General features: G+C 55.4%; 1 protein-coding gene across 1 annotated transcript; it reads right to left on the bottom strand.

Annotated features, from left to right (window-relative positions):
* On the bottom strand, positions 411-11,378 carry LOC102190250 (putative SEC14-like protein 6). The gene is made up of 12 exons (XM_005691632.2): positions 11,210-11,378; positions 8,874-8,949; positions 8,095-8,138; positions 7,063-7,122; positions 6,782-6,970; positions 6,359-6,454; positions 4,818-4,878; positions 4,619-4,702; positions 2,810-2,916; positions 2,596-2,735; positions 2,328-2,497; positions 411-2,130 (listed from the first exon to the last, which is right to left on the bottom strand). Exons 1-12 carry the CDS (start codon positions 11,369-11,371, stop codon positions 2,018-2,020), a joined length of 1,302 nt encoding a protein of 433 aa, XP_005691689.2. The 5' UTR covers positions 11,372-11,378; the 3' UTR covers positions 411-2,017.

Below are 11,569 nucleotides of genomic sequence, written 5' to 3'. Positions count from 1 at the left end.
GCCCCCTTCCTTCTTCTCAAATATCTTTCTATGCTTTCCTATTTTTATTAATCAGTGGTCCGATTTCCCTCTACCCTGCCTCATTGGTGGGGCTTCCTGGAGGAGATGAAGGGTCAGTTTCTCTCTGGTGGTCCTCTCCTCAGAAGGCCACCTTGTACACCCCATGATGTACGTCACCACTCAGTAGAACTTTCCACAAGGGTGGATACTTCCTGTATCAACCGTGTCTAGCTGGGTAGTGTCAAAGATAAACAAAGTCAAATGCTAGTTAAAGAGGTAAGGATGGATTTTATTAAGCATTAGCTATCGAAATAGGGAAGAGAGCTGGCATAAACTGAACTCAACTTTGTTGAAACAAAATGCAATTTCTTTCTTCCTCTTTTTTTTTTAACTGCTTCAGGTCTTGGTTGTGACTCAGGGACATTAGCTGCAGCATGCGGGATCTAGTCCCCTGACCAGGGATGAACCCAGGCAGCCTGCATTCGGAGTTTGAGTCTTAGCCACTGGACCACCAGGGGAGTCCCTGAGAGGAGGGAGGCTGAGCAGGTGCACCAATTCTTGGATACCCTCACACTAGGGAGGAGAACGTGTGAGCCAAGAGTTCTTTCTTGCCGGGGAAGGAATGTGTATTCAGAGGGGCAGCGGCGCAGCTGCTTGCTAGGTAACTATTAGTCTCATCTCCTATTTTCTGTACTCTGATGCTTTGACACCTGGGGCTTTGCTGACCCTGGAGGGACCACCCCTCCCAGGAATAGCCAGTTCCTAGAGAGACAGTCAAAGATGTGGATGCTGGGAAAGATTGAGGGCAGGAGGAGAAGGGGGCGACAGAGGAGGAGATAGTTGGATGGCATCATCGACTTGATGGACATGAGTCTGAACAAGCTTCGAGAGATAGTGAAGGACAGGGAAGCCTGACGTGCCGCAGTCCATGGGGTCGCAAAGAGTTGGCCACCACTGAGCAACTGAACAACAAGAGAGAGTCTTGCCCACGAGTGTGCTTTTCAAACACGGAGCCCACACTCCAGCCTCCTCCTGTATCAGGCTCAAACTCAGGGCAGCTGGTACCCAGCACCAGGTTCCAGACAAATGGGACAACCCCTTGGCCCTAGAGCCTGCGGAAATCACTCAAAACAGCCAATTCTAAGCCTGCTGACCCCGCCTCACCCATTCCCTCTGGGGAAACCATAACAAAGGCTTTTGCCTGCAGGTCCTCCCCCTCCTTCCATCTCATGACCCCCCTGCCTCCCACCCACGCCCCCTGTTTCTCAGGGTGATCCCCTGTGGCATCCATGCCCTCTTCTCTTGGGAACTATGAGTAATGCATTATCTTTTCAGTGGCAATTGTTTCCAGTTCTGTCAGTCATATTATATTTCACATTTTCTTTCTTTTAAAAAGTATTTATTTATTTTTGGCTGTGCTGGGTCTTCACTGCTGTGCGTGGGCTGTTCCCCAGTTGCAGCAAGCAGGAGGCCACTGCCGAGTTGCGGTACTCAGGCTTCCCACTGTGGTGGTCTCTCTTGCGGAGCACGGGCTCTCGGGCACTCACGCGTCAGTAGTTGCAGCCCCTGGACTCCAGAGCGCAGGCTCAGTAGTTGCGGGGCACGGGTTCAGCTGCTCTGCGGCGTGTGGGAGCTTCCCGGATCAGGGATCAAACCCGTCTCCCGCGTTGGCAAGCGGATTCTTTACCACTGAGTCAGCAGGGAAGCCCTGCACATTTTTTTGTTTTAACACAATGTATTTCAGAACGGGAACTCACGACTCAGTATCGGTTGGTAGAAAAGGGCCTAGGAGTTTTCTCTGAGCTTGAGTCACAGGGGCTGGAGAGTTTTTCTGTTGCTTTTCTGGCCGCCACGGTCCCAGCAGCTCCGAAGATGCAGACCCACTGTGACAGAAGGGCTGGGACCAGCTCAGTAGGATTCCCATCCTTGGGGACATTGGAGGGGGCCTGGCCAGGGAAGGCTGTGAGCTCACTGCAGACCCAGAGGCCGCAGAGGAGGGTGCGGGAACTGCGAGGCTTTAGAATTTCTCTATCTTCTCCAGGGAGGTTTGGTCCGGGAGTAGCACCTCCACGGTGTAGCTGATGTGCTTGGGGTGGATCACGCTGTAGGTGTTGTCAAACCTCAGGACGTCTACATTGGCAGGATAGACATTCAGAGAGGACGCCCACCTGGGACCTCACCCTCCTGTCCAGGTACTAGACATGGGTGCCACTGCCACACCTGAGAGCCCGGAGCCAGGGCCCCCTACCTGGTGGGACCTGATGCACAGCAATGCATCTGCCCCCCACCCCCAGGTCCAGGAGGAGCCATTCCCTGCCAACACTCACAGACGCCAGCTTCCGTGCAGGTGAGGCTCCCGTCCTCCGGCACCATGTGGGCATTGTAGCGCTGGCTGGCCAGCACCTCCGTCATCTCTCCGGCCCGCTGCCGCTCCCCCATCTTGGTCTTCAGGAAAACCCCGAAGCCGATGTCCCCTCCGTCTGACGCAAACTGCCACCTGCAGGGGAGAGGGCCCCACTGACTGCCACCTGCCTGGGCTCTGGGCCCCTCATGACCGTGCCCAGGTGTGTGTGTTTAGGGGTGTGCCATGCCCACCTGAGCACGCAGCCCGGGAACAGGATCTCGTTGTCCACCTGCAGGGAGGAGCCTCGGCCCACGGTCGCCTGGTGGTCGTACTGCACCCTCACGTGGTTGCGCAGGTAGTAATGCTGGGGCACGTAGCCCCCGTAGTTGATCTGTGGGCGAGGGTGGTGAGCAGGCACAGCACCACGGCTATCTCCCCTCCCTCCCTGTCCTCTGGGCACCGGACCTTGGTCAGGCACTTGGGGTTGCCGTCGGGGTCAGTCATGGTCCCCCCGAACTCCACTGGCAGCTGGTCAGGGCTGATCAATTTCAGCAGCTCTTGCTTCCAGTTGCCTGTGGGGACAAAAGTGGGGCTCTGTGGGGGAGTCAGGGGCTCAACAGAGGGCAGTGGGGCCAAGCCCAGGGCCGTCCTGTGCCATATGACAGCCTCCCCCTACCTCCCACATGCTCTCAGTGCCTCCAGGACAGAAGCCAAGAAGATCTAGGTCCAAAGTGTCTGTGTGACCAGTTCCTGCCCCTTCAGCCCTGGTACCCCCCACTATCCATCCAGGTGTTGGCCCATGAGGCATCTTTTTTTTTTTTTGGCCACGCCACGTAGTTTGTGGGATCTTAGTTCCCTGACCAGGGATCGAACCCAGGACCTCGGCAATAAAAGTGCTGAGTCTAACCACTGGACCACCATCTTTGCAGGGACTCAGATCAGTGTCTCCTGGAGCATGACGCTGAGCACAGGCTGGCTCTACCCTGGGCTTGCCTTTCCCTCGGAGACTGAACTCAGCCTTCCAGTCAGTCCCTGCCCTCAGCTCCTGCAGCTCCAGCACTCTCAGAACTGGGGGGCAAAGTGGATCAGCCCTCCTCCCCCAACGCTGCTCTGAGAAGCCAAGGTCGGTCCACGAAGGAACGAGAGCATTATGGGAGCAAAGTAGGAGGGAGCAGAGGTGAACACCCAACATACCCTGGGGTGTGGACACAGAAACAAAAGGGACTCCCCCATGCATTCTCCTTTAAGGGAAAAGAACTCTTCATTTCTAGGCTATTATTTCATGGAAAAAAAATTAAGGACGTGTACAATGATTCATCTATAAGCATCTTCACGCCTCAATCTTCCCTAATGGTAAAAAAAAAAAAAAAAATTACAAACAACCTAACTTTTGGACTTGACCAAAATAGAATAAAGTTTATCACACGGTATGTGAAAAAGGTAGGTTGTAAAACAGTGTAACATGGTATGAACCCATTTTTTAAAATGAGTTTCTTTGAAAAGATAGTACATGTTAATAATAGTTCCTTGAGTGACAGGATTTACTCTTTCTTCCTTATATATTTCTATATTTTTCTAAATTTCCAAATTTTATCAGGTATGTAATTTGGAAAAACTGCATCTTATTCTCCCTGTTTTATGGGGGGAAACTGAGGAATCTGAGACCCAGACAGAGCTGGTGACTCAGCCCACTTGCAGCTCACATGTGGTGCTAGTTGTAAAGAATCCTCCTGCCAATGCAGGAGATGGGGGTTCAATCCCTGGGTCGAGAAGATCCCCTGGAGAAGGAAATGGCACCCCACTCCCGTCTACTTGCCTGGGGAATCCCATGGACAGAGGAGCCTGACAGGTTATAGAGCAGAGGTCGCAGAGAGTCGGACACGGCTGAGCGGCTGAGCACACGTGTAATTTGAAACACCTGCCTCTTATTCCCCCATTTTACAGGGAAGCCTGAGGAACCGGAGACCCAGACAGAGCCGGTGACTCAGCCCACTTGCAGCTCATAACAGACAAAGTCACTGTCAAATTCACGTCCCTCCATCCAGAATTGGCGGCCCTCACCTAGGCTGCCTCTCGGGGTCTCTCAGAGCCCTCCTGGCCCCTCAGCCCTCTGGCAGGAGGACACACTGGCCTCAACAGTTGCTGCCTAAGGGAGTGGGTCCCGCAGAGCAGCTGTGTCCCCGAGCCTGGTGCCCTCGCGTTCGGGAACCCTGAGGTCTGCGGAGGGGCCGCCCTCAGCTCAGGCTTTCAGCTGCAGAGGAGCTGCCCACTCACCTCCGAGGATCACCACCTTCCTGCGCGTCTCCTCAGTGATGTACGGCTTGATCAGGTTGAAGGCCACCGGGAAGAGCTTGGGGGCTGAGACAGGCACCGTTTCAGGGTTTCCTGGGGTCTCCTTTCCCTGCCTGTTGCCTCCATGTCCCCTGCATCGTCCCCCACCCCACTTATGCGTATATGGAACTGGTTCACTCACCTTTCACAATAATTAAATTCTTCAAAATCTCAGGGTAGTTTGCCTCAAGTGCCGAGAAAAACTGTAGGGTCAAATTCAGGTCAACGCACAAGATGCAGGTGCCTAAATGCCGCCCCCCTAGGGCCCTGAGGCCTCTCCAGACGCCCCAAAACCCCCCGGACAAGAGGAGCTCCCGCTTTCCAGTCTGTTGGGTCCCCATCACAGACATGCCCCCGAAGCCACTAGTGCAAATTCTTGACAGATTTCCAGGGGATGACCCCACCTCCTGCAGACCAAAAAAATCCCCCTCAGTCATGTCTCTGGAAGGTTCCCCTCTATGTGGCTTTGGGAACAAGACACTTCCAGCATACTGCTGCTGCTGCTGCTAAGTCGCTTCAGTCGTGTCCAACTCTGTGCGACCCCATGGGATTTTCCAGGTAAGAGTACTGGAGTGGGGTGCCATTGTCTTCTCCGGCTTCCAGCATAAGAAACATTCAGAGTTGCAAGGCATGGCTTTTTTTTTCTTAAATTGGAGTGTAATTTACATACCGTAAATTTCACCCTTTCACAGTGTAGAGCTCAGCGGCTTCAGCGTATGCACCAAGCTGCACAACCGTCAGCACTGTCTGGTTGCAGAATATTCTCACCATGCCGGAAGAAACCCCGTACCATTAGCAGTCACCCCTTCCCCACTCCCTGCAGCCCTGGCTGGCTATCAGTGTGCTTTCTGTCTCTGATGGATTTACCTAATCTGGATATTTCATATCAAGGGAATATATGTGGCCTTTTGAGTCTGGTGTTCTCAATTTAGTACGTTTTCATAGTGGTTCTTTTTTTTTTTTTTTTTTTCTTTTTCAGACCTCGTTGCACAGCTTATGGGATTAGTTTCCCAACCAGGGATTGAACCTGGCTCCTTGCACTGGAAGCGTGGAATCTTAACCACTGCACTGCTGGGAAGTCGCTCGTGGTGGTTCTTGAAATGTTAAAATTTTTAGGTTCTCTGCTATCCTGGATTGAGCAGAAAGAAAAGGCAGGCTGGCTGCCCAGGGGGAGGCAGATCTTATCAGGGTCTCCCTTCCTGACGACTTGCTCCCAGCCCCCTCCCAGTTAAGAGAGGGGTGAGCGGGGAGGGAATATAAGAGGGGAAGGGACACCCACGGGGACCCTGACCGGCCTGGGGACCAGGCCCTGTTGCTGTGACCTCCCGGACGTGCGGTGGTGATATTGGGGTGATGGCTGTGGCTTGGCACAGCCGTGAGACACTTCAGGTTTGAAAGGATCCCTGCAGGGTCTTCCCTGGTGATCCAGTGGGTCAAGAATCCACCTTCCACTGGAGGGAGCGTGGGTTGGATCCCTGGTCAGGGAACTAAGATCCCACAAGCCTCAACGAGAGAGAAGTCTGTGCGTCACAGGGAAGATCTGGCAGCCAAAATCAGTAAATACATACATATTTAAAAAGAAAAGGAGCCGCAAACCTGTGGGTGGAGTTGGAGAACCTCCCCACACCCAGCCCACACCAGCAAGCGAGGGGACACCTGGCCCCCTGGGTGGGGCGCCCTCACCTCCTGGACAAGTTCCACTCCTGGCTTCCACAGATGCCTCAGGCTCAGCCCCTCGAAATCAAAAACAGTCGAGATTTTCTCCACTTTCTTCCCCAACTGCAAGGGAATGCTGAGAGGTGAGACCCCAGGAGGGCCTGTGCCCCCCACAGCCCACAGGAGGTAGGGCTGGGCCCGGCTTATCCTGGTTCCACCTGGCGTGGAGGTTTCATGCCAGGAAGCCAGGTGCAGGGAGACAGGGCCGTCCCGACGGGCACCCTCCCCTCCTCTGCCCCTGGGAAGGCAGGTCACCCGAACTGTGTCCACTCGGAGGTGCTGGGAGGAGCCGAGGAGCTCCGGGAGGCAGGTGCCCCATGCTGGGGGCTGCCTTGGAGGGGGCCAGATTTCGGTGGCCCAGGGGGCTGGGAGGGGCCCTGGGACCCCCACCTCCTGGCTCTGCTGCTCGCAGTCTCGCAGGAGCAGCTCCAGGCTCCAGAAGTTGAATCTGAGAATCTCTTGTTTGGAGACGGAGAAGAGGAGGCCCTTGAGATCCAGGCCTCTGATGATGTGGTACCAGACGGGGCTGCCCTCCCTGTCGTGCCCGCAGAAGCCACTGGGCTCGTACAGCCTGACCACCTGGATGGATGCACGAGAGGGCAGGGCTGGGCGCTGGGAGCGGGTTTGGCGGAGAGCTGGGCGCTGGGGCAGGCGGGGTGCCGGGGGCTCACCTCTGAGGGCTGCCACGTGAGGATGTTGTCCAGATCTTGTTGCTTCCGGAACTTCACATGCTAGAGACACGGGGGGCAGGGGTCGCGCAGCTAAAGACCCCTCCTGAGCTGAAGGATCTGCGGGGACCCAGGGATGCCAGGCCAGGCCCCGCTGCCCGCAACCCCTGAGGGCCTGCCAGGGCATTCCGGGCTCCACGGACCCAGAACTGAGGGTGGGGACGTGAGGGGGACGGAGGAGACGGGGTCTGACACAGATGAGGATGGAAAGACTCCGAAAGGACCATGCGAAGCCTGCATCCATAGCTGCCTCTCCCTGAGTCATCCCTCCTGGTCCCCAGGCTCCAGTCCCCACATGGCTTCCCAGGGAGTCCCACAAGCAGGGTCAGACCAACCCTAACTCCAATCCCAGCTCCCAGTCACCCTTAGTCAAAAGGTTGGACTCCCAAGGTGGCCTGCTGGGTCCCCAGGGATGGGCCTGGGCCACCCACTCAGCAGCATCTCTCCCCTTTCTCTCTAAGGCACGACCTCCTGGGCGCCTGGGCTACTCCAGCTCCCCCGCACCTCAGGGCCTTTGCACGGCCCTGCCCTCTGTCTCCAGTCGTCACACGGCTGCCTCCTTTTGGGCGTTCGTGCCGGAGCCAACACATCACCCTCAGCAAGGAAGGCCTTCCTGCCCTCCCTCGCTTCCTTCTGCCTCACTGTCTTGGTGGCAACCTCCACTCTCAGGAATTGACTTGTCTATTTAGTTATCTGGTTTCTTTTCTCTCTCTTTCCACCACTGCACTCTCCCCAGTGCGAGAACCAGCGAGGCTCACTTTTGAGGTGCAGTAGATGGTCGTTGCAAGAAAGGAGGGAAGGAAAGAGGAAAAGAAGGAAGGAAGAAGGATGGAAAGAAGGAAAGACCGGGAACTCCTGGCAGTCCAGTGGTCAGGACTCTGGGCTTTCGTGGCTGAAGGCCCGCATTCAGTCCCTGGCCCACGAGCTGAGATGCCGCAAAGGGCAGGAAACGGGGCCTGCAGGGGTTGCCCTCACCTTCCGCAGCATGTCCTCTGATTTCTTCAGGTCAAAGCTCCGAGCTGCAAGGAGGAGATAGGGTGGTGGTTGTGGACCCCTGGGGGCAGTGAGTCCTAGCTTGGGCCCCTCGGAGGGTTACTGGCCTCTGGGTTACTGTCCACTCAGAGGTGCTGGGAGGAGTCCAGGAGCTCAGGGAAGAAGGCTCTGGATGCCCGGTGCTGGGGGCTGCCTCGGAAGGGTCAGGCCTTGGCTACCCAGGGGGCTGGGAGGGCTCCCTGGCCCCCTTACCTCTTGCCTCCCTGATTCCCTGGGCTGATGGCAGTGGGTGTGCCTCTGGGTGGGCCTTGGTGGTGACAGGTAGAGAAAGAAGGCACTACCCAAGAGGAAGCAAGGAAGACAAGGTGCCCAGAGAAACAGCAGATGGAGTCCCTGCCACACCCAAGGCCACTGCCAGGGCCCTGGGGACCCTGTTGCACCCAGGGTTCTTTTCCTAATGCTCCAAAGGCATGAAGAGATCAGACCCTCCAAATCTGGTGGAATCACAGAGCCGGGAATTATGTAAATCAAGAGCCTCTTCCACTCTCAAATATCACTGAGGATGCCAATGAAGTTTTGTTTATTTAGGTTATATCTGTTGATACTTACTTGATTAGAAATTAAAATTGTACACAGAAGCTGTGTACACAGATAATACATATTTGTGGTTGCTTCCAATGCCTGTGATTTGGGGCAACTTGTGACACAAGAGAGACCTCGTATGCCCTTGACCTTCATCCCATGTTGCTGTCCATGCTCACCTCGGAGCCAGCGGAGCAGGAAGTAGTCGTCAGTGCTGGGCAGGACGGCCAGGACATCCTGCACGTTCTCCCGGAACTGAGGGCAGAGCAGGGAGAGACCCGGGTGGGCAGGGCTCCGCAGTGCCCCACGGTCGCAGGGGACAGGCCGGTCCCACAGGCCTGCAGAGCCCGCCTGCCCGCGGGAAACAGGCTGCCTGAGCAGAGGGGGCCCACCTGTGCTGGGGGAGCCGAGGCCTGGGCCAAGTCACAACGGTTCCCTTCCTCCCTTTGAGAAATGGCATAATAGTGATGAACCAGTTGCCCAAAGAGAGAATGAGATGTAGATTTTTTTTTTCCTTTTCCTTTTTTATTTTGGTTGCACCATGTGGCTCGTGGGATCATAGCTCCCAACCAGGGATTGAACCCAGGCCCTCAGTAGTGAAACTGCAGAGTCTCAACCTCTGGACCTGCCTGGGAATTCCCTGAAATGTGGAATAAATGAGATTAATAGGGCTGACACTTCCCTTACACCAATGGGGGCAGGGTAGGTCCTCTTAAGGGCCCAGCTCTCCACCCTCAGGGAGCCCCCAGGTCAATGCAGGTGGGAGGGTAAGTGACATGGAATCTAGGCTCAGAGAGGTAGAGCACTTTTCCCAGAGTCACACAGCAAGAGGCAAATCATGGGTTTGATCAAGACCCCGTCATCCAGGCCTGAATGAGGGGTGACTCCACCCAGCCTGAGAAGACCCTCTGCAGACAGGCCCCAGGAGGTGATGGGGCAGTTTAGCTGGGCCCCAGCCCTCTCCAGGGGCTGAGGGCTGCGGGCGCCACTTCTGTGTGAATGTCGCTGACTCTGAGACATAACCAGCTCTCGGGACTCATGGACCTGGGCCAGGACTCAGCAGTCCCAGTGCCGTCTGGCCTGAGTCATTCTCCTCTCCCTGCGTTTCAGTCTCCTTCGACTCCAAGTAGGAGGGTCAAAGAACTAGCTCTGGGTCCCCCAGCCCCAAATGAGCTGATAACCTCTGTCCTCAGAAACACAAGGAAGGGATTTCCCTCATGGCCCAGTGGGTAAGACTGCAAGCTCCCAGCGCAGGGGACCTGGGCTTGATCCCTGGTCGAAGAAGGAGATCTCAAATGCTGCAACAAAGACCGAGCATGCCGCAGCTAAGAACCGACGCAGCCAAATAAACGGAGAATTTTTTTTTTAACGCATATTTAAAGAAAGAAAGAAGCACAAGGGAGTGTTTGGCCCTGAGCTAATCACTTGATTCATCCTGAGGCGACACCACTAGTACACCCGTTCCCCCGCCAAGGGAGGAATCTGAGGCTCACATGACCTGCTCTGCCAAGATCTGGACCTAATTCTGTTTGTTTGTTTTGGCTGAGTCACGGGGCTTGCGGGATCCTCGTTCCTGGACTAGGGATCTAACCCTGGCCCTTGGCGGTGAAAGCAACGAGTCCCAACCTCGGGACGGCCAGAGAGGCCCCTGGACCTAATCCTCGACCCCAGTTGTCTAGTAACAGGACTTATTCTCCCAGCCTAGCTGGAATCTGCCCTCTTTCAGATGTAGAATTCTTCGAAGGCAGGATTCAGGGCCTCCCTCCATGCTACTGAGGTGAGCGACTGTGCCTGGAGCCCTCACTTGCCGTTTTCAGGCATGAGGGAAAGACCCCAACGAGCTAGAAAGAATGCGTGCCTGCTCCTGAGTCCCCCAGGTCATATCTAAGGCTGGGACCTGCCACCCCTGCAGCGCTCACCTGTGGGGCCCGATAGGGTGGCCACTAATATCTGAGACGTGGCCAGTCTAAATCGAGATCTGCCGTGAGTATGAGATACATAGAGGATTCCGAAGACTTAGTACCAAAAAAATCTCAGCAACCCTTTTATATTGATTATAGGTTGTTGCAACTGATTACATATCACTGTTGCAATGGTAACAACTTGGCTCTATTGGGTTAAATATATTCTAGGGAATTCCCCGGCAGTCCAGTGGTTGGGACACGGCTTTCACTGCCGAGGCCCAGGGCCAGTTCCTGGTCCAGCAACTAAGATTCTACAATCTGGCCAAAAGTAAATGAGCAAAATATATTATCAAAATTGATCTCACTTGTTTCTTTTCCCTTTTTTAATGTGGCTGCTAGAAACCGTGAAGTGACATAGGCAGCCTGCATTTGCGGTTCGTGTTATGTCTCTATTGGACAGCGCTAGTGCAGACACTGGTCTCCAAGACCCTCAGAGTTGGGAAGAGACCTGGGGCTACAGAGCTTAGAGGGACCTCCGGGGCCCCTGGGGCATTAGGAGAAACTGAGGTCCGTGTAGGACCCTCCCCTCCCCCACCCCCTGCCACACTCACCTGGGCCAGTGCCCTCTCCTGCGAGGGGCTCAGGTCACCCACTTGCCCACTCATGCTGCCCACAGCGGTGTGGGGTCCGGCTCCCTGGTCCCGCGTGCAGGCCCCACTGTGTGTCTCCCTGCAGGCCCTCCTGTTTTTTGCTGAGCTGGTAGCTACGCCCATGCCTACCCCTGTCCAGAAGCCCCACCCCTTCCTGCCAGGCCTGTCCTCTCTTCCTGGCCGAGGTCATTCCTTGCCAGGTGCCTAGGGCACTGACCCTTGACCTGACTGGCCTGGATTCACATCCTCCTCTGTGAAACAAGGGCAGGGAAGCTTGCCCCACAGCATGTTGAAAGGTGACACCGCCTGTCGTTACACACA

This window comes from Capra hircus, chromosome 17 (genome assembly GCF_001704415.2).
Source record: "Capra hircus breed San Clemente chromosome 17, ASM170441v1, whole genome shotgun sequence".
NCBI classification, from domain to species: Eukaryota; Metazoa; Chordata; class Mammalia; order Artiodactyla; family Bovidae; genus Capra; species Capra hircus.
Note: the sequence above shows the minus strand (reverse complement) of the source record. Positions and strands in the feature narration are given on the sequence as shown.